A 26509-nucleotide genomic window follows, 5' to 3' on the forward strand; every position below is an offset into this window, starting at 1 on the left:
CAGCGGCAGCAGCAGCGGCAGCAGCAGCGGCAGCATCGTCGGCAGCAGCAGCGGCAGCATCGTCGGCAGCATCGTCGGCAGCAGCAGCAGCAGCAGCAGCAGCAGCAGCAGCAGCAGCAGCAGCAGCAGCAGCAGCAGCAGCAGCAGCAGCAGCAGCAGCAGCAGCAGCAGCAGCAGCAGCACAGCGCCGTCAAGTCCGAACGCCGAAGCATTATCCAGGACACACAATTGTTTCTCTTTCTCGCTTCCTGGGAGTGCGTGCGACCGGAGCAACATGTTTCCTGCGAGGCGACGCGGAGAAAAGTGCGCCGGGGGCTCGACGGCGTCGGCGGCACTGGAGGTGAGACAGCAACAGCGGTGCCAGAGCATGGCAGTGACTGGACGGATCGGGAAGGTGTTGGTCTTCTGTTGGGTTCTGCTCTCGGCGACGTGCTTCTGCGCACGGGCTCAAGGTAATATGCGCCACTATTGATTCCCCCTATCCCCTTGGCATTTTCTTCCTTCCTTCTTCGTTTTTAAATGAAAGTGTTTTGCGGAATTGAATAAAGCTAGCAATGGTTTGTTTTCAAGCCACTGAAACACTCTTACTCGGACAACATTAGACAGAGCTGAGCAATGTAATGAGACGTGATTGAGTACAAATCACTGCTCAACAAATGCCAGCCAGCTGCTTTGAAACGCATTGCACTGCATTGCTGGAGGTGTCCCTATTATTTTGCCCCTCCATGTCACCATCAACAGATTAGCCAAAAGCTTCGAAGATGAGATAATGCCACCAACATCAAATGATTTGAGTAGGTAGCTGTTAACAATGAAGACGATTAAAATCAAGGTAAAATTGAATGACATGGACGTAGGCGTTGGCTCTTGCAAGGTTGGCGTACATTTGTTGAGGCTCGGGAGAATAGCGGTTCCTAAATACTTGTCAAAGCTCGTCAAATTTGGAGGGAAACTCCAATTTCACGGGCAGGTTTCTTCCAAATGTTGCGAACCGCGGGTTTTGCTGCCTTGAAAGGATGAACTAAAGTGTTTGGATTTTAGGGGCAACACCTTTTTTTTCGGGTGGGCCAAGAAGTGCCGCATGGAGTTGAGGTTCAGTGCTTGCGTACTTTTTGTCCGACATGGGCAAATTTGCTTGACGAGCGACGTCTTTGTATGTTTCGAATGTGCGACAAGTTTAGATTGCCGCGTTAGCTTGCTGACGCTTCTACTACTACATGGTAGGTAGCTGGCCGCTCGCTGGCTTGCCCGCTTTAGGTGTGACACTTTTGAGAATTGTCGACAGTTGTGGCGCACTTGGTTGATACGCGTAGCCGTACGCGTAAAGCATTCAAGGAGGCTGGAAACGGAGAGGCCCGTCTTCCATCTGCCGCGATGCTCATCAGAGACAGCGGTGAGCAGCAACGTGTCTGTCGGACCTCGCCACAGCTTTTCTCAGAACGGCGGGTTGTTTGGTCTCTCGCTTTCCGTCTCGGCGGTGCGCCTGCCAATCATTTCCTTGCCTCGGAGTTAAAACGACGGCGTTTGCCTTCCTGTCTTTTGACTTTCCTCTCCATTGACACCGTGATTTTCTGGACGCGCGCTACCGTGCGGCCCGACAGCTGTTGACCATTTCCAAATCTGTAAATCTTCCGCTAATCCGCCACGTTTACACATAAAAAGCATCGGTTTAAAGCGCCGGCAATCCGCGTGTGATTAAAAGTGCCCGCCTCTAACGCAGGCGGCCCGTCATAATTCGTCTATGTGAGGACAAACGTCGACGGGCTTGCAAATACACACGCACACACGCCTACGTGCACGCACACACAGATCCACACGCACAATAATCAATATGTGCAAAATGAGATTGAATGCAGATTCTTGAATCCATCGATAATCAAGGAATGAGAAGAAGGGGGTCATCGTCTGGGAAAAGAAGCGGCGCTTCCGACTTGGTGACAAATGATAACGGAAGAACACCTCTTGGCTTCACCAGGCCTTGGATTGGCTCAGTGGAGCGGCAAAACCGTCGCACAACGGAAATGTTCTCAAATGAATTTGAAGAGTCGCCCTCTGGCCAACGGCTCAGGATGACAAGACCAAGACCGAGATTCCTTCCATGGGGAGGTCCGATGCTACGCAAAGCGTCTCTGCTCATTTTATTTGACGTCTGGATGTCACGTGACTCCCTGGACTCGTCGCTTGAAGAAGCCGTTTTAAAGCATCCTGAAAATGGCACCCCACGGGAGGGGGAATTGTTGTGTTTTGTTTGGGAAGCTGCCCGGACGCGGCGACCGGTAGCTCGGAAAGAGCTGACAGTCAAACGGGGGATCAATGGGATTAGCTGTGCGTAAACACCCAGCCGCACGCTGCCCCCACGCATGCACGCACACAAAAATTCACACCTGACTTTTGTCTTTGTGTTGTCTAAATGTTGACATGGAACAGTTAGAGGAGGTTTTGCAGACAAATGTACCAAAACAATTCCTCCTCCCCTGGGATGCCCACTGCCAGGCGGTGGCCCACGGATGGCCTTCAGAATGCCACTCGAGTCGCTGTGAACGCTGGTGTTTTTCTTGTTGCGGACGGACCCGACGGCGGTTGATATGCGACCCGCCCATATGAACCACACTGCGAACCACAAGGTGAAAATCGACGCGTTTGCTTCAACAAAGCTGGGAAATGCGTCCGATGTTGCGTCTGACTCTAATCAAAAAACAAGACTGCGGGAAACTGGAAGATGAGAACGGTCGCTCTTGGTGGAATCCTCGGTTGTAAATGTCAACAAATGTGAGGTGGACAAGTTTTGGAGAGGAAAAGATCTTTGTTTTTTCTGCACCAAGGGTGCTGGCGCTGGTGTTTTGAAGCTTTCATGACAGCGATGTGGCCGTGCACTCTGCATTGTTGAAGACTTGTTTTATTCATGCTGTCCAGAGCGAAGAGAACAGGCGCTGGTGGGCTTGCTGTGCAGCGCGGGCCATGCGGGAATGCATTGTGCTCTTGATTTCAAGCTGGCTGGAGCGGAAACAATGGCCATGAACTAAATATGGAGAGGCCGTGTGCTTTATTTTAGCAGAGCAGGCGCCAAGGTCAAAATGATGCACGGCAGTTGACGTCCGCTGCGGAAACACGCGTGAGCTCTTTAGCATTGTCAACAAATGTGCTGGCTCTCATTGTGAAATTCCAAACCCGCTCTAACCTTGGCTTTTTGACGCACTTAAGAAAACTTGTCGACTGGACACGCTGAGCTTTGGGCTTCTTAATCTTCCTCCCCTCGGCTCGAAAGGCAGCGGAAAATGATCAACCTTAGCTGGAGTGCAGGCTTAAGAACTTAATTAGAAAAACATCACGTCGTTGGCGCCAGCTTGACTTGGTGCCAGATTTTCAAGTCTCAAACAAGGAGCATTGTGGCTTGCCACTCTGCCACGTCGATAAGAATCGCAATCGGCAGCCCTTGCCGACACACACATATCTTGTGCACACGCATAGAAAATGACATTAGCATGCTGGCCAGCCGGAGCACTGCAATTTGGACATTCGACGAGATTTGAAAAAAGCGGATGGGATATGGAGTACAGGCGCACTCCTTGAAGAGACAGCCGCAAGCCATAGGCGATGAGGAATGCGTCCGCTAGTGCTACCACCCTTCCTTCCTCCCTCTCCCGGCGAGACTCGAGGATGTGTAGGTGATGATCTCCAACCCAGCTCCTGTAACGCTATCTCCTAATTAGGATCTCATTATCCTGCCAAGTGTAAACAATCCCGGCAGATGGCTTAGCACGCACGCGCTATTAACGCTAACGACCCGGGGCCCTGTGGAATTAACACTTGGGTCTTTGTTTATTTTCCTGGATTAGTCTTTGCCCCACTTTCTAAATTAAGCCAGGCCCACTTCCAACCTTGCTATGCCTTCAAGAAAAATGTCAAACCAGCCGTGGGAAAACGCAGACGGAGTGAACAGGGAAAACGGGACAAACAGGATGATCCGACAGGGGGTGACACGCGGACAGGGCTTAAATACAAGACGGGTAACTAGGGGCAGGTGACAGTGATTAAAATGATGATGGGTAGAACACAGGCGGGGAGGGGCGAGACCACAGGCGTGGGACAGAGACGCTAACGGACACCATGACAACAAAACACGCAATGCGACACACGAGACTAGAAAGGAGAAGGCGTGGATAAACTCCACTCCGAGTGGCGATTGGCCACGAGAAGCGGAAACGTGTTTAAAAAAACATGCCAAAAAGGCTGCGACAGCATGCTCCTCAATGGGTGCGGCGAAGGGAGGTAGGGTGGAGGTAGGGTGGGTGCTCACCAGGAGAACTGGCGTCCTGAGAACTGGTGCGATTGTGTGGGTGTTGTCCACTCTGTGTGTCCAGTAGATGACGTGCCGCCGTATTTCAAGATGGAGCCCCCTCAGGTCCAGGTTCAGCTGGAGGGCAACCGTCTGGTCCTCACCTGCATGGCGGAGGGTAGTTGGCCTCTGGAGTTCAAGTGGATCTACAACGGCAGTGCGCTCACCCGCTTTTCCTTGGAATACAGGCGAGCAACTCCTCCCTACCCGGCTGAGGCTGAATAAATCTTTGTTCTTCGCTTCCTATTATTTGCTTCCTGCGAGCTCCAATTCGTGAGACTCTCATGTTTGCTTTTCACAGGATCATGGTTGCAATATTACTAGGAACAAAATTGTAATCCTGCGCAGTTCGTTAGATCAGTGTTTCCCAACCAGTGTGCCACGGCACACTGCCGTGAGAGATGTTCAGCTGTGCCGTGGGAAATTGTCCAACATTAATTACGGAGCGCATTGTAAATAGGATCGCCAAACCACTGGTCAGTTAGCGCAAGGCCTGGACAGCCACTTGCTAATTGTGCATGCGTGGCAAATCGGAGAATCTTGAGATTTCATGTTGTGGCATCGGCACATACTCAGTTTATGTGTGTTGCCGTGTGCTTTTACTAACAGTGACACTATGACGGCTGTCATGCGTTTTTAGTCCGATGGAAATCAGAGCATGTAGTTCATTGGGAGAACCTGGATTGTTCATTTTTCAACAACATAAAATACACAGTCAAGTCGAGACACCTCGACTGTGATAGCCACTCAGCCGCTGTCAGAACAGCAGAGCATCTTTAAAAGTGACTTTGTTCTTATTGTCGCAATATTTATAGAGCTAGTCTAAAACAGTAAATAAAGTCATATTGATTCTTTTGGATTTTGATCACTTTCAATAGTTTACACCTTACACTGTCTAAAACCTTTTTTCAAAAACGCTCACTTTTATTTACAAAAGAAATACAATTTAGAGAATATCTAGTATTTATTTTTATTCAATTATTCGACTCTCCATACATATATATAGGAATAGAACTTTACGTCTTTTGTTGTAATATAACTGATTTTAATATAGAAGCTGGTGTAACACTTCAGATTTTTATTGGTGGTGTGCCTCGAGATTTTTTCCAATGAAAAGGTGTGCCGGGAATGAAAAAAGGTTAGGAAACACTGCATTAGATGAAAGGAAAATCATAGTGTGGTTCCAAAATGGCATTTTTCCATGAAAACAAAAAGTTGTCATATTGAGAAAAGGCCAAGGTTTTGAGAATCAAGTTGTCATCTTATGAGAGAAATGTTGCCAACATTGAGAACGACACTCAAAAATAAGCGGCGTTGTGTTGTGATGCACACGTGCGCCTCGCCCCTCCGGTTTGGCACTGCTCCCTCTGCTTTCTATTCCTCCCCAGCCCTGATCCCAGAGCCCAAAAGGAGCGGCGGCCGTTTGGTAGCTGCCCCAAGTGTGCGATCTCTGGCTCTCCTCAGGTATCTGATACCCTTGCTGGAACGATCCCAAGCCGGCCACTACCGCTGCATCGTCAGAAACCGAGTGGGGGCCGTCATGCAGTGCAGCACTGAAGTCCGGGTGGCGTGTAAGTGCGCCGCTTCACGCACTTGGCATACGTAGGTGGCGCGGCTCCTGAGTGCGCCCTCCTGTAGACATGACCGGCTTCGTGGAGGCCCAGCGTTCTCAGACGGTGTCGCAGGGCGACGGTGCCCTCATCCCGACGCCCCGCATCCACAGCTTCCCCAAGCCCCAGATCACCTGGTTCCGTGACGGGCGCAAGATCCCCTCTAGCGGACGCATGTAAGCCAGCTCAGCTTTTAACTCTGTGTGTGTTTAGTAAACTCTTTTTTCTTTCTCCTTCTTTTGCATGTTTAATCCAACATATACACTCACATCGTCCGTGTGTTGTTGTCTGGTCTTTTGTGTTCCTCAGCGCCATCACCCTGGACAACACCCTGGTGGTCCTGTCCACGGTGGCGCCCGACGCCGGCCGCTACTACGCGCAGGCCGTCAACGACAAGAACGGCGAGAACAAAACCAGTCAGCCTGTCACGCTGGTTGTGGAGGGTAAGTCTGCGCGCCCCAATTTTATTTGCCAGCCTTTCATTTCACTAGTTGAGTGCTTGATGGATGTGTGTGTAATAGAAGTGGGAGGGCCCGCGGACCTCATTGCCCCCTCCATCCTCGTCCCGCCTAAAAACACCAGCGTGACGGCGGGCAGGAACGAAGCCATCTTGGAGTGTGTCGCCAACGCCAGGTAGCACACGCGCGCGCACACAGGCGCACGCCTTCCACAATGTCAGTCGCTTCTTCGCAGCAAACTGCTGAGCTTGTACAAATACTTGCAAGCTCGATTCAAGCAAGCAGCGAGCGATCTCGCTGAACAGCTGAACTTGATTGTTTTTCTGCCCCCATTCGCATTGTCAAGTGGACCTCACTCTTGTGAGGTTAAACTGCAGCTCCCCCACTTGATAAGGTGGGATAAGATTCGAATGGAATTCACTCAAATGTACAAGATTCGGACTTCTTTTCTTTCATTCTTTTATTTTTCAAAGTTGTCCAATCCACACAGGTGAAAAACCTTTAAGCACAACCAGAAATAGGTGGTCAAAATATAACCCAAAACCCACAAACCCACAAAACCAACTTCAATATAAGTAGAAAATACCCATATTTAAAGTACCCAAAATAAACTAAATACATTTTTTAAAGCACTTTTCCCAAACAAAGCAGTTTTAACCCCTGTAAATACACACGCAGATCAATTACTTCTAGCTCAAATACCTTTTAAACACACCACATTATTAACTGTATTTTCACCCGAATAATATTAAGAATATAATATTTTATCTTGAAGTTTTCACATGATTAATCACAAACACATTTTAACTTATACATCACATTACTGGTCCATTTCTCTGCAAAACACGGAAATGTCCAAAAGCTCACCGGCTCCTTCTTCTGTCTTTACTAGCCTTTGTCCTGCAGTCTCTTTTCCTCACATCCAGCTTTTCCCTTTGTTACACACACACTGCTTGCTCCTCAATGTCCTGTCTGTGAGTGCCTCCAAACCACACTGATTTTCCCAACATCTCCACCTGGTGCACTCAATCAGCTGCCTCCAGGCAGGAAGACACACCCAAACCTGAGGCAGCTCAGCCAGAGAGGGGTGCGGCCTGCAGCTCAACTCAACACGTATTATTTTCATCCCCAGCCCAGCTAATCCTTGAATTCTGAGGAATTTTTTAAGCACAATGATGCTTTTGTCATTTCAATGAGCACAGAGCCCTTTTGCTAAAGTGGGTCACTTGTTTTGTTGGTTTTCCACTCCGTTCCATTTCGCACCTCCCTGACAATCATCTGCATTCGTTGAGAAAGCCCAATGCATCGCTTTGCTTGCTGGGAGCCACGTCATCAATTCGAACCATAAAAATAAAGTTTTTCCTCACCTGGCAGGCCGCTGGTCAAGATGGACATCACATGGAAGAAAGACGGCGTGGTGCTCCACGCGGGAATTCGAGATTTTGGCCGTCGTCTGGTCATCAGCCAGCCGACGCACGGCGACGGCGGCTACTACGAGTGCAAGGCGACGCTCCGCAGCGGCGGCGTGCCACCAGCCACCGCCGGTGCCTTTCTGCACGTGCTCGGTACGCGTGTCGTCGCGTGCTTCCCGTGACAGTTGTAAATCCTACGGGAGTGACATCATTGGATGAACTGTCAAGAATTAAACAATTCCACATTGATTGGGTGATGAGATACAGAAGAGTGTCACAAAAGAGTTGCAATTTATTGTTCTCCACAGAGGATAAAGAAGATATGCCCGTGAGCAGCGTTGAATGCCCCGTCTGGATGTATCGCGACTGCGCATGTTCAAATAGAAGAATCTTTAGACTTCCTTTTGCTTCTGTGCGGGCCGTTTCTTGATACTTTAGCATGTGGCTAATGGACCTTTGTGTGGATGGTTCAACATTTGCTCATTTTATTTCCTCCCTCTACCAGAATATCCTTGGTTTGTGAAAGAGCCGCCGAGCCGCATTGCTGCAGAGATGGAGAAGGTGGTGGACATCCCCTGTCAGGCTCGAGGTCTGGTCTTTTCGAGGCTCATCGAGCTGTCAAGTCCAATAAGCGGGAAAAGCGAGTTGGTATGTGCGTGTGGGTGCAGGCACACCTCGGCCGGACATCATGTGGTACAAGGACGCGGCGGCCATCAGCCCCTTGAAGACCCCCAGGTACAAAATCCTGGCGGGAGGCAGTCTGCAGATCAACGGCCTTCTGCCCGACGACACCGGAATGTTCCAGTGCTTCGCCCGCAATCTGGCCGGAGAGATCCAGACCAACACCTATCTCGCTGTCACCAGTCAGTATTCTTTTTTTTTTTTGGGGTGTTGGGGCTTATGAGCAGGATCTGCGTAGCCCTGAATTTGTCGGTCGTTCAATCAAGTCATGTCCCGAAAGTGTTGAACATTAAACGCTTCTTTCAAACATTAAACGCAAGACGTGTGCTGTCACAATAGCATCAATGTTACGTTCAAGCTACTCGAAGATGGACACGGAGGTGCACCACTGCCATAGAGGTGCTCTGGATGGTTTTCTCGGAGCGACGGAGACCTGACGGACGCTGGTGCCTTTGTGTCATTCTGAAGTCCATTAAAGCTGACATCTGCATTCGCATCACCTCTCTCTCTATTTATTGTGTGTGCTTCACATCAGGCATCGCTCCCAACATCACGGCCGGCCCGGCTGACAGCGCCGTGATTGACGGCATGTCAGTCATCCTGCACTGCCTGACGTCTGGAGCGCCGCGGCCGGCCATCACCTGGCAGAAAGGTGCGCATCCCGCTCGTGCACATTTACACACTGGATGTCAAGTCACTTTTGTCCAAATGAATTGAAATGGCTCGCAAGTTGCAAAACGGCCTCGCACGAATAAGCCCAACATGGAGCAATTGGCGACTCACGAGGTGAAAAAGTGGGCCGCTCGTCAGCGCTGTGCTGCGCTGCGTTTCCCAGGCGAACGCGTGCTGGCTAGCGGCTCAGTGCAGCTGCCCAGGTTCGCCCTGCTGGAGTCGGGCAGCCTGCTCATCAGTCCGGCCCACCTGTTCGACGCGGGGACCTACACCTGCATGGCCAGCAACTCCAGAGGCATCGACGAAGCCTCCGCCGACCTGCTGGTGTGGGGTGAGCGGGAAACTCATCGCTCATTACATCATGAGCTAGCCAGAGGCCAATGTAGTCGTCTGGATCTCGGAGCCATGCTCCTTTAATAAACTGTCACCACACTGGTCGTTGGCTGGCGCGACAGAAGCTAACTTTTTCATCCACCGCTCCTTCTTGCCAGGCATCACAGAACATAATTTTGTTGTGATGCCAAAAACAGACATTGCCAAAAGTGTGGACTTTTGGCGTTTCCTTCATTTGACTCATTGGCTTCGACTTGGAATTTCTTTGAAAAGGAAGAAAAGTCAAACAGGCTCCGAGGCAAGCGTTCAATGAGAATGCATCGCAGTGCAATCCGATCAAAGGCGAGGTGACCTCTCCACGCTTTCTCCCTCTGTGCGTGTGTGTTTGTGTTTGTGTGTGTGTGTGTGTGTGTGTAGCCCGCACCCGCATCAGCAAGCCGCCTCAAGAGCAGAGCGTCATTAAGGGGACCAAGGCAGTCATGGCCTGTGGCGTCACCCACGACCCCAGCGTCAGCATCAGGTAGCCCAGAATAAAGTTTGTGTGGAAAACAAGCACGGCTTATCGCAGCTGCATTTAATCAGTTTGCCAAATGGGCGCTCAATCTCCTCTCCACCTGTCACAGCCAATGATGCCATGTGTACTTTGAGCGATGAGCGTGTGCGTCGGCGCTGGGCCCGGTGGCATTGATTGTGTGGCGGTGCCAAGGAGATTAGCCCCAACAGTTGCAATTAATCACTGCATCTCCCCAGCTCGTGTGCGGGAGCCCTGCACGCACATGCTCACGGAGTCACGCACACTTACACACACACACACAAACACAACACACACACACGCACACAAACGAAGGTGTGTGTGTTTGTGTGTGTGCGTATGTGTGTGTGCGTTCGCGTGACTCCGTGTGCATGTGCGTACCCATTTAACAGTGGAAATTGATCAAGGCGCTGGGCCGCTGGACAGCGTTGGTTTCATCTTACAATACTGGATTTCAACCAAAACGCTTTTGCTCTCTGACGAACCGCTCGGTCACCGACGGCTCCAGGCTGGGCCGGGCCACGCTGGGCCGGGCTAACGGCTACATGTGGCAGCGGAGCAAAGATGCCTTCCGTTCAAGATTCTGCCACTTTTTTGCTCCAGCTACGCTTGGGAGAAAAACAGCTCTCCGCTGGACGTGACGGCGTCGCCCCGCCTGCGACTGGACAGCGAGGGCACCCTCCACATCTCCCAGACCTGGTCCGGCGACATTGGGACCTACACCTGCCGCGTCACCTCCGTGGGCGGCAATGACTCCCGCAGCGCCCACCTCAGAGTCAGGTGTGCCACGGATGTTCATCCGTCCCCAGCAGCCCATCCGTCCCCAGCAGCCCGTCCGCCCGCCCGCTGATGTGTTTTCCAAAATGCTTTGACTGAGATCAATTCATACAAAAAGAATCAATCGCTTCTTAAAGAGGGGTTGGGCGGTCTTTTTTGCTACTTCACACTCACTGTCTATTGAATTCATTGAAGTTGTTGTTGCTTTGCCCGAGTCCCTCTTTTAAAATTCACCAAACTCCTCTCGGCCAACAGTCAAGCCGGCCAGCGCAATAATTTCATGTGTGCCTGTCTTGTCACGGATCCAGGCAACTCCCTCACGCGCCCGAAAACCCCGTGGCGGTGCTGAGCCGGACGGAGAAGCGCACCATCAACCTAACCTGGGCGCAGGCCTTTGACGGCAACAGCCCGCTCCTCCGCTACGTCGTGGAAGTGTCAGAGAACAGTGAGTGGATGTGCTTTTTGGCTTGGCCACGGGCTGGCTTATGCGTGAGGCAAAGTGACTGACAGCAAGATAAATCACGCAAGGATGTCGCAATTCATCTCCTTTTTTGAACGTGACACTTAGCCATAAGCACCGTTGGGGCAAAGTGCATTGATGAGTTTGCAATATAGGAGGGACTCAAATGTTGTTACAGGCGTGATTCGGTTCTCTAAAAATCCAGCCTACTAGAAGAGCCGAACTTGGTTTGGGCATTTAAAAAGGTGTGCCATCTCAAAACAGTTGCAATGTGATCTGAGGACTTTTCACTTTTTTTTTTTGGTCAGACGCTCCATGGACGGTGCTTATCGCCGACAAGGAGCCGGAGTCAACCGGGGTGGCGGTGGGCGGCCTCATCCCGGCGCGCTCCTACCAATTCCGCCTGTGCGCAGTCAACGACGTCGGCCGAGGGCAGTTCAGCAAAGAGAGCGAGCGGTAAGTTTTGGCCAAGGTGAAGGAATGAGGCAGCGCTATTGGGGCGAAGCTGAGCAGCTTCTCTCCAGCCTCACCCTTCCAGAGGAGCCCCCCAGCGCACCCCCGCAGACGGTGATGGCCAGCGGCCGCACCAATCAGTCCATCATGATCCAGTGGCAGCCGCCCCCCGAGAGCCACCAGAACGGACCGCTCCAGGGCTACGTAATTAGGTGGGAATCGGCTTGCCTTTGCCTGTCGATGCTCATGTCACCACCTGTCACCGAGCCTCTTTGTGCCTTTGTCATCGTCTTTTGATGACACCGCCGTCCTGACTTATGCAAGTCAAAAGAATCTGATCGCAAATGGTCTTACCCCGCTTTTGTTGAAATGCAAGCGGCTTAGTGAGTCACAGTTATGACGACGTGCTCGCTAATTTAGCTTGTGTTAGCAGCGAGCTAGCATAGCAGCACTTAAATGGCAATAAACGGTAAACAAGTATTTGGACACTTTTGGAAAGAAATGTTGACTATCTACAAAACAGCTGCTTGCTAGCATAGCTAGCGCTTAGCACTCCGATTTTTGCGACGGCTGCTTCACAATCTCTGCCCCGCACCCGATCCCGCCTGGCCAGGTACTGTCTGTCTGGGCTTCCCGTGGACTGTCAGATAAAGAACATTACCAGCCCGGAGCAAAGCAGCCTGCTGCTAGAGGACCTCATCATCTGGACCAACTACGAGATAGAGGTGGCGGCCTATAACGGGGCGGGCAGGGGCGTCTACAGCCACAAGGTGACCGAATGGACACTGCAAGGAGGTGAGTACCACGCCCGCGGTTGGAACACCGTCCTTTCCGTTTGCACATATACCTTTGCTTTTGGAGCCGATGCTGCTGAATCCGCTCAGAGTCAAATCAGAGTGGATGGTGTCACTCATGTGTGCACTCTTATGCCACAGCCGCATTTGTTGAACAAAAGCCAATCGTTTGATTCCTCGAAAGTACAAAAAAGGTCAACATCCCATTTCCTCCTTCTTTGCCTTGTCAAGTCGAACTTTTCATTTCGTCATCCCGGTTCGTTGTCTGTCGACCAAAGGCAACGGACACATTTTGGAGCAGGTCTCTGGTTCAGTTTTAGCCATCAAACATGCAGTAGCGATGCGCATTTATCCGGGTTGGAGATGGCACCGAGCGGCTTCATTCGTGACTCGACTTTGCCAGCACCTTCTTTGCGGCCTTGCGTTAGGAGGGACGTGTCACGGGGTTTGCAGGAAAGGCGCCTGAGGCAACAGCTCGCACACCGATGGCCTGATTGTGTCAATGATGGGTTTTCTCCGTCTCCTCCTCATCTTCTTTGGTCCCGTTCAGTGCCCACCGTGCCGCCGGGAAATGTGCGAGCTGAGCCAGTCAACTCCACCGCCATGCGATTAGCCTGGAGCGCCCCTAGCCCGCAGTTTGTCAACGGAATCAACCAGGGTTACAAGGTGAGCTAGGGCACAAACCACTAAGGGATCATTACCAGTGTTAGTGATGCTAGGTTTATCACCTCAAAACTTTCCGTCACCTTCCTCCAGCTGTTGGCATGGGAACCTGGACGGGCCGGCGAGATGACCGTGGTGACGGCGCGCCCCAACTTCCAGGACAGCATCCACGTGGGCTATATCTCTGGCCTGAAGAAGTTCACCGAATACTACACGTCTGTGCTGTGCTTCACCACGCCGGGGGACGGCCCGCGCAGCCTGCCTCAGAGGCTACGCACCCACGAGGACAGTAAGGGTGCCCTCTCGCTCGTGTCCTGACTTGACAGGTCATTTTGGCATCGCTCTTCTGAATGTTCGCCAGCCCCCGGTGCTGTGGGACACCTCAGCTTCACTGACATCTTGGATACCTCTCTCAAAGTCAGCTGGAAGGAGCCACAGGAGAAAAACGGCCTTCTCACAGGTGATTGAGTATTTATTTTATTTATCTTTTTTTTTTTTTAATAAGAGTAAATGGGCTTCCACTTGCCTAGCCCTTTGGTACTCGAAGCACTTCACTGTGCTCCCTCGATGACACGCCGTCAGGTGCAACAAACCGGGGGCTTAGTGTCTCACTCAAGGAAGCTTTCATGCGGTCTTACTGGGCCACCGATCTCCGGGTTGGAAGACAAGCGCTCTAGCGCTCTCTGAATTCCTGAGACGAGGTGTGTTTGTTTTTGGAGGCTACCGCATCTCGTGGGAGGAGTTCAACAGGACCAACACGCGTGTGACCCACTACCTGCCCAACCTGACTCAGGAGTACAAGGTCACGGGCCTAACCGCACTCACCACCTACACCATCCAGGTGGCGGCCATGACGGCCAAGGGACAAGGCCAGCCGTCCGCCTCCACCATCTCCTCGGGTGTCCCACCAGGTCAGCACACGCACCGGACACGTCCCATGCTTCCTTCCAAGCCCACCCCTGTTTACTGTTGGCCAGATGGCGATTCTGGCCTTTGTTTCCATGACAACAAGGGGCAGATGAGAGAAGTTTATTATGTGACTATTCTTTCCCCGCCTCCTCTGCTGTCCCGCGTGTTGTTTGCCGCTGCAGAGCTGCCCGGCTCTCCGACCAACTTGGCCATCTCCAACATGGGCGCTCGCTCCGTCAGCCTGCAATTTACGCCGGGCTACGACGGCAAGACATCTATTTCCTGCTGGCAGGTGGAAGCCCAGGTAGGCCGCTCCGACCCGCACTGTCCCGTCCCGCAAGGTGCTGATGTCTCGTCTCAGTGGCCTAGTAGTAGAGTGTCCGCCCTGAGACTGGAAGGTTGTGGGTTCAAACCCCGGCCGGGTCATACCAAAGACTATAAAAATGGGACCCATTGCCTCCCTGCTTGGCACTCAGCATTAAGGGTTGGAATTGGGGGGTTAGATCACCAAATGATTCCCGAGCGCGGCACCGCTGCTGCTCACTGCTCCCCTCTCCCCCAGGGGATGGATCAAAATCACATGGGGATGGGTTAAATGCAGAGGACAAATTTCACCACACCCAGATGTGTGTGTGACGATGATCATTGGTACTTTAACTTAACATGGACGGAAAACTGCCAACATCAACAAGTTTGTCCACACGCATTGCAGATCGGCATCATTGGTGAGGATGAAGAGTGGCTGATGGTTCAACAGCTGGTGAATGAGCCGGACGCCCGTGCCATGGAGGTGCTGGATCTTAACCCTTACACCTTCTACAGGTGAAAAGAGCTGCTGTGCTTTGCGTTTTTGCACCTTGCAGGAAGCTTTACCTCCACTTGTGTCTCCTGATGACACGGTGTCCTGGACGCAGGTTCAGAATGCGGCAGGTGAACATTGTGGGCAGCAGCCCCCCCAGCCAGCCTTCTCGAAAGATCCAGACCTTGCAGGCCCCCCCGGACGTCTCCCCCGCCAACGTCAGCCTGTGTACGGCCAGCGAGACCAGTCTGTGGCTCCGCTGGCTGGTATGTTGCCACCGCTCAGCTCATCCTTTTTGCTGACGTTCTGTACGCCATGATGCCGAAAACGCTCCCCGTCTTAGCCGCTTCCTGAGTGGGAGTACAACGGGAATCCCCATCTGGTGGCCTACCGTGTCCAGTACTCCAAAGTTGGCGCCAAAGGAGGTGTCCTCTTGCACGTGGTTGCCGACCGGCTGGAGAGGGAGTTCACCATTGAGGACCTGGAGGAGTGGACCGAGTACGAGGTCCGGGTACAGGCTGTCAATGGGATCGGGTCGGGACCCTGGAGCCCGCCGGTCCACGGGAGAACCAGGGAGTCCGGTGAGGAAGAGTGATCGGGCGGTGTGGTGCGCGACAAGCTTTGGACTGGACTTTCTACAGTTGCCCTTTTCTGGCTTTAGTTCCTTCCAATGGTCCCGCCAATGTGTCGGCCTTTGCCACCACCTCCAGCAGGATCTTGGTGCGCTGGGGCCAGGTCCCCGAGACGGATCGCAACGGACCCATCCTTGGATACAAGGTCAGCTAATATTGCCGCTTTGACCCAGCCTATGACCAGCCAAAATTGGCACGTGTTTGGCCAAGCGCATCTCCTCTTCGCTGGCAGGTTCTCTACAAGGAGAAGGACTCTGACTCAGCATCCAGCTTCTGGACGGTGGAGGGCAATGGCAGCCATAGCATCCTTCTGACGGGGCTCAGCAAGTATGTGCTCTACGAGATACGGGTGCTCGCCTTCACCCGCATTGGAGATGGGAGGAGCAGCGCGCCGTCCATCTTGGAAAGGACCCTTGATGACGGTCATTGAAAATGCTCCCCTCCCTCATTTGAAAATGTACTATGTGGTTGGCCATGTCAATCAAGATGTCTGCTGAACGCATCCGTAAAAGGCCATCGTTTTCATGACCGCTCGTTGCAAATGACTTTGTGGCATTGCAGTGCCAGGCCCCCCAGTCGGCATCCTCTTCCCCGAAGTGAGAACCACCTCCGTTAGGCTCATCTGGCAACCCCCTTCCCAACCCAACGGCATCATCCTGGGTGAGCTCAAAGGCGTCGCCTTTTTACATTCTAATTGAAAGGTGTGCTGTTTCATATTGTCCAGGAACGATGGACGTCTCATCAGCCTGAATTACAAAGCTGCCAAAGAGGAAAATGTCATGGTGTTACAAGAATAACATCTTGAAGGAATTTTTTCACATTTCTTTTCAACAAAACAAAGTTGCAATCTTCACAGGAAGAAAGGCAGCTTTTTGCGTTGCCCATTTCATACACAAGGCAACTATAAGAGACGATAAAGTAGAACTAGAAAATGCAATTTCTGGAGAAATTGCTTGTGGAAGCGAAGACTATGACTGAAAATTTTTTAAAAAATTGCACCCAAAATTTTTTAACTTTGGAACAAAACGAAAACTACAGGTTCAAGAAGTTCACTTTGGAGTTCAAAAGTTGAAACGGGTTGAATCGGACAAAAATTGTAAAAGTTAGAGCAAATGTTAAATTTAGGTAACTTCTGGTTTCATTCAGGGCACTTCTCTTTGAAATAAGGTCACTTCCGGTTTAATTTAGTGCACTTCCGGTTTAGCTGAGGTCACTTCCGGTTTATTTGGGGTCACTTCCGGTTTAAAAGGTCACTTCCGGTTTATTTGGGGTCACTTCCGGTTTGATTTGGGGTCACTTCCGGTTTGCCTAAGGTCACTTCCGGTTCATTTGGGGTCACTTCTGGTTTGATTTGGGGCACTTCCGGTTCATTCTGGGTTCATTGGGGCACTTCAGGGTCAATCCAAGATGGCCGCCACACTGGAAGTGGGGGTCAAGGGGGTGAATATGGTAAGCTTAAGGTGAACAAAGTGAATAAAGTTGGAATGGGTTGAATCGGTTGAAAAACGTAGAAATTAGAGTAGAAAAACAAAATTGTAGAGAATTTTTGGTAAGGGGGAAGTTGTGGAATAGGAAGGCAAAAAATGAATGGTTGAAAGTTGGAACGAGTTGAATCGGTTAAAAAATGTAGAAGTCAGAGCAAATCTTGAATCCTCATAGAGAATGAATGGGAACTAAAAGAAAAAAAAATTGCGCCAAAATTTTTTGAAATTTGGAACAAAAGGAAAAAAACGGCTTCAGGAGTTTCACTTTTGGGGTTAAAATGTCGAATTGGGTTTAATCGGAAAAAAATTGCAAAAGTTAGCGCAAATGTAGGTATTTAGGGCACTTAATGTTGAAATGTCACTTCCGGTTTGATTTGGGTCACTTCCGGTCTATTTGGATCACTTTCGGTTTGATTAGAAGCACTTCCGGTCTAGCTGAGGTCACATCTGGTTTATTTGGGGTCACTTCCGGTTTATTTTGGGTCACTTCCGGTTTGATTTGGGTCACTTCCGGTTTCCCTAAGGTCACTTCTGGTTCATTTGGGGTCACTTCCGGTTTGATTTGAGGCACTTCCGGTTCATTCTGGGTTCATTGGGGCACATCAGGGTCAATCCAAGATGGCCGCCACACTGGAAGTGGAGGTTAAGGGGGTGAATATGGTAAGCATAAGGTGAACAAAGTGAATAAAGATGGAATGGGTTGAATCGGTTCAAAAATGTAGAAATTAGAGTAGATAAACAAAATTGTGGAGAATTTTTGGTAAGTGGGAAGTTGTGGAATAAGAAGGGAAAAGATGAACAGTTGAAAGTTGGAATGGGTTGAATCGGTTGAAAAACGTAGAAGTTAGAGTAGAAAAACGAAATTTTGGAGAATTTGGTTGAATTTCAAATTTGAAAATTTGGAATTTTTGGTAGGTGAGAAGTTGTGAAATAGGTAGGCAAAAGATGAACAGTTGAAAGTTGGAATGAGTTGAATCGGTAAAAAAAACAAAATTTTGGAGAATCTGGTTGAATTTAAAATTTGGAATTTTTGGTAAGTAGGAAGTTGTGGAATAGGTAGGCAAAAGATGAACAGTTGAAAGTTGGAATGGGTTGAATCGGTTGAAAAACGTAGAAGTTAGAGTAGAAAAACGAAATTTCGGAGAATTTGGTTGAATTTCAAATTTGAAAATTTGGAATTTTTGGTAGGTGAGACGTTGTGAAATAGGTAGGCAAAAGATGAACAGTTGAAAGTTGGAATGGGTTGAATCGGTAAAAAAACAAAATTTTGGAGAATCTGGTTGAATTTAAAATTTGGAATTTTTGGTAAGTGGGAAGTTGTGGAATAGGTAGGCAAAAGATGAACAGCTGAAAGTTGGAATGGGTTGAATCGGTTGAAAAATGTAGAAATTAGAGTAGAAAAACGAAATCCAGGAGAATTTGGTTGAATTTCAAACTTGAGAATTTGGAATTTTTTGTAAGTGGGAAGTTAAGGAATAGGTAGAAAAAAGATGAACAGTTGAAAGTTGGAATGGGTTGAATCGGTTGAAAAACGTAGACGTTAGAGTAGAAAACCGAAATTTTGGAGAATTTGGTTGAATTTCAAATTTGAAAATTTGGAATTTTTGGTAGGTGAGAAGTTGTGGAATAGGTAGGCAAAAGATGAACAGTTGAAAGTTGGAATGGGTTGAATCGGTTGAAAAATGTAGAAATGAGGGGGGGGGAAAACGAAATTTTGTAAAATTTTGTCGAATTTTTAAAAGTGAAAACGGGAAATTTTTGAATTTGGCAATTTTGGGAATGTCTAGAATCTTTCCGAATGTGATTCGAATGTGCTGAATGACGTGAATTTCAAATTGGAACGACGTAAATGTGAAATGTCGAATGTGCCATTAAGAATGAATGGGGAAAAATTTGTAGTAAATTTGCGGCCATCGCCTTCACACAATAATAATAATAGAGAATGGTGTAGAATAACATATGTATGTGTGAAGGCCATCGCCTTCAAACAATAATAATAATAATAGAGAATAGTGTAGAATAACATATGTGTGAAGGCCATCACCTTCACACAATAATAATAATAATAATAATAATAATAATAATAATAATAATAATAATAATAGAGAATGGTGTAGAATAACATATGTGTGAAGGCCATCGCCTTCACACAATAATAATAATAGAGAATGGAGTAGAATAACGTGTGAAGGCCATCGCCTTCACACAATAATAATAAAGTGAATGGAGTAGAATAACATGAGTGAAGGCCATCGCCTTCACACAATAATAATATTAATAAAGTGAATGGTGTAGAATAACATATGTGTGAAGGCCATCGCCTTCACACTAATAATAGAGAATGGAGTAGAATAACATATGTGTGAAGGCCATCGCCTTCACACAATCAAAGAATTTCAAAGATCAAGTTGGACTTTGATGTTGACGTTGAATGAGGAAAGAAAGTCATGTTTATTCGAGGATCTTTCTGCTGGTCCTTGCAGCCTATCAGATCACGTACAGAGGCAACTCGTCGGTGAGCAGCGGTGCCACCGTCAATGTACTGAGCCCAAGCGCGCGGCAGTACGTGGCGGCGGGCCTCAAGCCCGAAACGGCGTACGTCTTTGGCCTCAGCGCACAAACGCGGAAAGGCTGGGGCGAAGCTGCTGAGGCCTTGGTGGTCACCACGGAAAAACGAGGTGAGCTCCTGCAGTTTCCAAAAGAAAGGAAGAGCGCAATTCACTCACGCTGCCGGTGTTCCGGTCAGCCCGACCCCAACCCACGGGCCGACCCATGGCGCCACAACGGGAAGTGCGCGCTCGCCGAGTGCTGCTGACGTGGGAGCCGGGCAGTGACGGGCTCTCCCCAGTGCGCTACTACACGGTGCAGTATCGAGAGCTGCCAGGAAACAACTGGACGATGCACTCCGCCTCGGTCAGCCACCAGATCAAGGCCTACTCAGTGGACAGGTGCCTCGTTGTCTTTTGTTCTCATGTTTTGGCGGACGGTAAATTCAAAGAAGCTGTCATGGTGTGAGGACTTTTTTGTCTTGGCATTGCTCCTAAAGACAAATTGCTGCATGCGAGTCGAGTAGAGTTGAGTTGAATGAAGTTCTTCTTGAAAGGTTGAAGCCCTTCACGTCGTACCAGTTTCGTGTCAAGGCCACCAATGACATTGGAGACAGCGAGTACAGTCAGGAGAGCGAGGCCGTCACCACGCTGCAGGATGGTGAGAGCCCGCATCGACCCCTGCCGTTGTCGTCCTCACCAAGAGAAAGACTACCGTTCTCGCTGGCACCAATGAATTTCAAATGACATGCAAAAGAAGCAGAGCAGGGTTCCCCAAAGTGATAAGCATGTGTCTTTTCTTTTTGTTTACACATGCAGCACCAGACAAAGCCCCGACTATTCTGTCCGTAACACCGCACAGCACCACATCCGTGCTGCTCCGCTGGCAGGTAGTGCGAGTCGTAATTAAGCCCTTAATTTTGGATTGTGATGGCGACGCTGCATGTCCGTAGTCTCCCTCTGAGGATCACATCAACGGCATCCTGCTGGGATTCCGGCTCCGCTACAGAGAGTTGCGCTACGAGCGCCTGCAAAGCTTCACGCTGCACGCCGCCAACAGCCCGTCCCCCAGCTGGGCCCATCTCATTGGTGAGCAAGCCTTCAAAGTCGTACAAGGAAAAAAGAACCTCAAGTCATGCAAAACTTGTGATGACACCTTTGAGCTACGTGAAGGTTTTCTTAGCAGATACGGAGGAAGAAACTCACTCTGAACACAGCTGACATGGCTCTTTTACACAAGTTCTTGCTGATGTCGGTCCGAAGGGAGAAATTGGCTTCAATCGTCGGTATTCCAATCGCAAATCTTGAACGTAATCATTGGACATACCCGTTGTTTTTTTGGCGGGAGGTTTTCGCCGTTCGGGGAGGTAAAGTTGCTCCTAACGCACCACAGGATCATCTTTTGGAGAGAATCCTTCTTAGGCTAAAGGCGGTGAAATGACTCCAAATGGCCCATAGTGGTTCCTTTGGAAAGAAGTCCACATTTTGACAATCTTGTGAGCAAGCAGGCCAAGTGCGTTTGTTCTCTTCTTCTTCCCACAGCTCCCTACAGCATCAGGAACTTGAGCCAATCCTCCCTCACCCAGTACGAACTTGACCGTAAGTTTGAAATCCCCGCCCCTCCCCCCTCCTCCGTCCATTTACGTGCTGTCGACTGTATTTCATTGCCTACACAGTTGTTGATTCTCATTCATGTACGTGACTTTAATCTCCACAATCTGCGCCGTTATTATTTTCCAATGATTTTTTTTAACCCGTATCACCAGTCTACCTCGACCTTTTTAATCTCGGCTCTTCTCCTAGATCTGAGTCAACACAAGCGGTACGAGATCCGAATGAGCGTGTACAACGCAGTGGGGGAGGGTCCGAGCAGCACCCCGCAGGAGGTCTTTGTGGGCGAAGCAGGTATGTCTTCTCTCGTCATGCTTTTTCCCCCTTTGCACATTTGTGACTGCGCAATGTTGTAGTCCCAACAGCATCGCCCCAGAATGTAGTGGTCCAGTCCACTGCCGCCACCCAGCTGGATGTGGCGTGGGACCCTCCACCGGCGGATACGCAGAATGGCGACCTACAAGGTTACAAGGTAGCAGCTCCACATCCGGCTCCAAATTGGCCATCTTGCATGGTTCCCTCCTTGGCTCGCAACATTGCGAGCGGCACACATTGGCTTCTGAGGTCAGGGTTCTTCTTATGAAGACTTTGCCAAGTTTGTAAGAAGCAAAATCTTTTCCAACATTTGAAATGGAACTGTGATTTGGGGCTTGGTTTGCTCAAATTTAGCGTTTCTTTGTATGCCAAGCTTTGGAAATTGTCATGGAAATTGAAGAGCAATTTTCCAGCCGATTCCTGTTGTGACTCTTCTCTTTGACGGGCGGCAGATTTACTTTTGGGAGTTTCCGCTGCAGAACGGGACGGAGCGCCTGCGCACACTCTTTGTGCCTGAGCTGGGCGTGAAGCTGAAGAACTTGACGGGCTACACCACTTACATGGTCAGCGTTGCCGCCTTCAACGCGGCTGGCGACGGGCCCCGTTCTCTGCCCACTAGAGGGCGCACTCAGCAAGCAGGTGACTCTCGTGGCAAGATTGATTTTCTCGTGTCCTTTCACGCCTGACTGGCTCACACGCTCCAGAGAGCCAAGTCACTTTTGCACTTTTTGCCTGGATTCAATGATCAATATCTTGGACTTTTCTCATACGTTTCTTCGAAGCTCATGGACCAAAACGTGTTTTGTGCATGGGTGCACTTGGTTGAATATTGATATTTGCTCACCATGTTTTGATTGTCTCCTCTGCAAGCCCCCGGCCCTCCCAGCTTTATCCACTTTGGCGAGCTGACCACCACTTCGGTCAACGTGTCGTGGGGTGAGCCTGAGCCGGCCAACGGCATCGTGGAGGGCTACCGCCTGGTCCACGAGCCATGCGCTCCGGTTGATGGTGAGGAATTCGCCAAGTCCCCTGCCATTGAGCGTCTTGTAAAACACCTGCGCTGCTCACACTTTGCACGGACACAGAGCACATGCAGGCGGCACACAGCGGAGAATATTGACGGATTCTCGTACCAATTCACGCGTGGTCACATATCGTGCGGCTCGCCTGCTCTCAATGGGGGGAACACGACTAATGGTCACTCCGGGGCGGCCACCTGAACCAGATTGCAAACTCATTTGGGGGCAGAGATGCAATGCTGAGCTGAGCTGAGCTGAGCTGAGCAGCGCTAAAGCCACAGCTGGCAACGATTATCTTGTTTAGACAACCAACTACTGTAGCTGAGACTGGGTTGCATGCCAAACAGGGTGCTTCTCAGTCCTACCTGCACCTGTCATATGGCCCGGCCGTGGCATAGAGTCCATAAATGCCCACTTGCGCACGTTTGAGCAGAACGCAGCCTCTCCAGACTCCTCTACTTGCTCTCCAGGTGTCAGTAAGATAGTGACAGTGGACGTGAAAGGTGGCGCCCCCCTGTGGCTGAAAATCAAGGACCTGGCCGACGGTGTCACCTACAAGTTCCGTATCCGCGCCAAAACGCTCACCTACGGGCCTGAGGCGGAGGCCAACATCACCACGGGGCCCGGAGAGGGTATGCCGCTTTTTCTAAGAAAAAAAAAAGGTCTTGCCAGCATGTTCTCAAATAAACCCGCCCTCCTCCTCCCCAAGGAGCACCGGGCCCGCCGGAAGAACCCTTTCTTACCCGCTACGGCTCCGCCCTCACGATGCACTGGAGCGGTGGCGATCAAGGCCGCGCGCCCATCACGCGATACGTCATTGAATCGAGGCCGTCTGGTAAGACAAGGGACTTCCAAAGAATGCCTTTGCCACAATTAAATTGGTCAGCAGTGTAGTCAGCAGCGTAGTTCCTTGGCAAGCCCTGTGCCCTAGAAAAGCCAACAACATGCGTATGTTTGACCATTAGCAAATATGATGGATGTTGTGTTCAAGATGAAGGTTTGTGGGACATCTTCATCAAAGACATCCCCAAAGAAGTCACATCATACACACTCAACCTGGACCTGCTGCGAGAAGGCGTCAGCTACGATTTCCGTGTCATCGCTGTCAATGACTACGGCTATGGCTCACCCAGCCTGCCCTCACCCTCCGTCTCAGGCAAGCCGCATGAGCGGAGCGGCAGGCAGCTCATCTCGTGGACCTTGTTGGACCTTGATTGTTTTCCAGCCCACAAAGTGTCGCCTTTCTACGAGGAGTGGTGGTTCCTGGTGGTCATCGCGCTGGTGGGCCTCATCTTCATCCTGCTGCTGGTTTTTGTCCTGATCATCCGCGGACAGAGTCAAAAATACAGCCAGAAGACTGATTCAGGTAAAAATTCACTCGCCTTTCCGCCCTTGCTTCTTCACCTTTCTCCAACATTGGAGTCGCTCAATTACCATCCGCTGTAAGCCCGGAGCCTCAACCTAAGCGCCCGCGCGCATCCGTGTGCGGTGTGTGTGCGCCTCACTCAAAGTCAGTCGGAGACGCTCACCGGAGTGGCCGCTGTGGCGGCGGATGAATGCATGGTCTTGAAAAGCAAACTTGCCGACAATTTCCCCATCTCTGCCATTTATGACGGATTGGAGAAAAATCAACAGCGGGCCAGAACGGCGGGAACATAGTCCTTCCTCGACATTTCAGCTAGCAAATAAAGTGGCGTGGACCACTGTCCACCCTGCCCCGGCGACCGCTTTTGGACCAGTTTGCCCGCCCGTCCGGCTGAGCTTTCTAGTAGACGCGGCGTTCATCAAGTCCCCAAAAGTATGCGCGAGGGTGAACAAGGCAGGGAAGAGAACACTCTTCAAGTCACACAGTCAATCCAGCTAACCCCCCACCCCTCTTTTTCAAGGCAACTGCACGACACTGCCACTGAGCCATGGTGAGATGGTGCGCCTGGACGAGGGCCGCTTCCCCTCGTTGGAGCGCAACAATCGACGCCTCTCGGTCAAAAACTCCTTTTGTCGCAAGAACGGCATCCACACACGGTCAGTCGCTTGAACTCGTTTCCTGCATTCACTGCACTTTAAAGCGCTCCAGCCTGCTGCTGTACTCTTTGCGAATGAGCAAGAGACACAGAGAGAGAGAGGGGGCGGGGCTCCCTGGGGTGGGTTGGGGGATCTCCCTACGGGATACTTGAAAGGGGGGAGGGACAGAGGCGCGAGCTCCTGCATGCTCCAACCAAGACGAAGCTTTTAAATAATTCTGAGTTTGCCGGTGGCACATTGTTGCGTGATCTTGCCATATGCTTATCTTCCGCCGTGTTTTTTGCCTTCAGTCTGCCCACTCGAGTCATCCCTTTGGCCTAAAAGGAGACGTCCCTTTCTGGTGTCCAGCTTCTTAAGCTCACTGTCAAGTCCCTGCTTTCCATGGCAGTCAAGCCGCTCTGCTTTAACAATGCATCTTGCAGAACCGACTTATATGTGTGCTACTCGAGTAGGAAAAGGAGGATTATGGCAAGATCCCATTTTACATATGAGCCGCTATATCCGCGCTGCACCGCTCGGTCTTCCCGCTGTCCGCCTACTCGGCTTCTCGCACGCCAGGTCGCCGCCGAGGCCCAGTCCCGGAAGTCTGCAGTATTCCGACGAGGACGTGAGCGCCAAATACAACGACCTCGTTCTGGCAGAGAGCGGCAGCCTGACGGAGAAGCCCTCCGAGATCTCAGATTCTCAGGTGAGCTATAGGGAGCACGCCTACTGAGCGGGCAATGGCATGGGTTGGGGGGGGGGAAAGCCCTCAGCAACATAGATGCACACTCCAAAGAGCAACTCATATACTATCGGGTCCAGACACAGCGAGCGCTGAACATTTTTGATCGTGTCGGTTGAGTCGACTCTTTTGGGTTAGTTGGTTGAAGCCCACCAATTTGGAGGAGCAGACACAAATGGGCGTTGTACTTTCGACGCTGCAGGGAAGCGACAGCGAGTACGAGATGGAGCAGAGCCGGCAGAAGACGCACTCCTTTGTCAGCCACTACATCAGCGACCCCGCCTACTTCAACTCATGGCGGCGTCAGCCCAAGGGAGTGTCCCAGCCGCCGGCGTACAGCTACTCGCGGGCCGTTCCCCCGGCGGAGCAGGAGTCGCCACAGCAGCCGCCTCCCGTGCCCCCGCTTCCCCCTCTACTCCCGTCCCTGCGGCCTCAGGGCCAGGGCGACCTCTTCAGGCCCAAAGGAAGCCGAACTCCCACCCCGCTGTCCTTGGAAGCCCCCAGCCAGCACGCCGCCCTCTACCGGTCCCCCAGCAGCCTGGGCTGCGCCGCCAACTCACCACCGCCACCCTCCGCCGGCTTCTCCTCTTTTGTTTGACGCGGTCTGACAAGATGCCACCCCAAGAAGCACTCTTTTGTTTCTCATCTTTGACATGGCAGGCGTCTTTCTCCTCTGCCAAGCGGGCGTTCAGGTGTGTGTTCGTGCTGTGCTTCATCAATGTGATGTTTGGTTCATGGAAAGAATTTGACTTGTCACTCCAGAATGTTCCATTGAAATGCAGAGAGAGCTTTAAGAACACAAGATAAAAAGGACACACGAGGGTGTGAAACAGACTGTGACCTGCTTGACCCCCTTGTTTTCTCACTCGGCCTGATCGTTGTGGTTAGGCTATGTACTTGTCTCTGATTGTTTAGCGCCTCTTTATACGAATACGCCTTGAGCTGACTTGTCACATCAAGGCATGGTGGCGCCTTTTGCAGTTTTTTCTGGGACATGGTGCTGCTGGGCTGGGCATCTGTGTTGATTTGTGTGCAGCTGCAGAGATAGTTATAGCAACTCTAACTTTTTGGGAAGATGTGTCTCTTTTAGCCGTTATATTCATCACAGACACTGACTGAAAGAGTAAAAGCACAAGTCACGGTGGAGCAGGCCATGTCAAACTTACAGATACTGTATCGGAGGACTTGTGAGAATTTAGTAGGAAATGGTACAAAAGGTTACACATTCTTTCCCTCCCAAAACTACTCAATAAAAATGTAATTATAA

At 50.6% G+C, this 26509-nt stretch overlaps 1 protein-coding gene across 1 annotated transcript; it reads left to right on the forward strand.

Annotated features, from left to right (window-relative positions):
- The first annotated feature begins 37 nt into the window (after positions 1–37).
- Positions 38–26509, forward strand: LOC125983636 (protein sidekick-2). Its single transcript, XM_049745055.2, is given in 46 exon segments — positions 38–452; positions 4365–4524; positions 5801–5907; positions 5975–6122; positions 6256–6389; positions 6468–6579; positions 7779–7969; positions 8322–8405; positions 8485–8679; positions 9033–9149; positions 9333–9500; positions 9920–10022; positions 10638–10814; positions 11120–11256; positions 11580–11727; positions 11796–11936; positions 12338–12519; positions 13069–13184; positions 13275–13470; positions 13543–13641; positions 13901–14092; positions 14273–14394; positions 14803–14912; positions 15005–15155; positions 15233–15470; positions 15551–15666; positions 15754–15943; positions 16083–16181; positions 19489–19683; positions 19752–19953; positions 20109–20212; positions 20371–20441; positions 20505–20640; positions 21094–21150; positions 21355–21456; positions 21519–21634; positions 21930–22116; positions 22348–22485; positions 22967–23128; positions 23206–23331; positions 23488–23652; positions 23722–23862; positions 24383–24518; positions 25077–25206; positions 25445–25718; positions 25721–26509. Coding segments are annotated over 46 exon segments (6882 nt in total). The 5' UTR covers positions 38–274; the 3' UTR covers positions 26050–26509.

Source organism: Syngnathus scovelli, chromosome 16, assembly GCF_024217435.2.
Source record: "Syngnathus scovelli strain Florida chromosome 16, RoL_Ssco_1.2, whole genome shotgun sequence".
NCBI classification, from domain to species: Eukaryota; Metazoa; Chordata; class Actinopteri; order Syngnathiformes; family Syngnathidae; genus Syngnathus; species Syngnathus scovelli.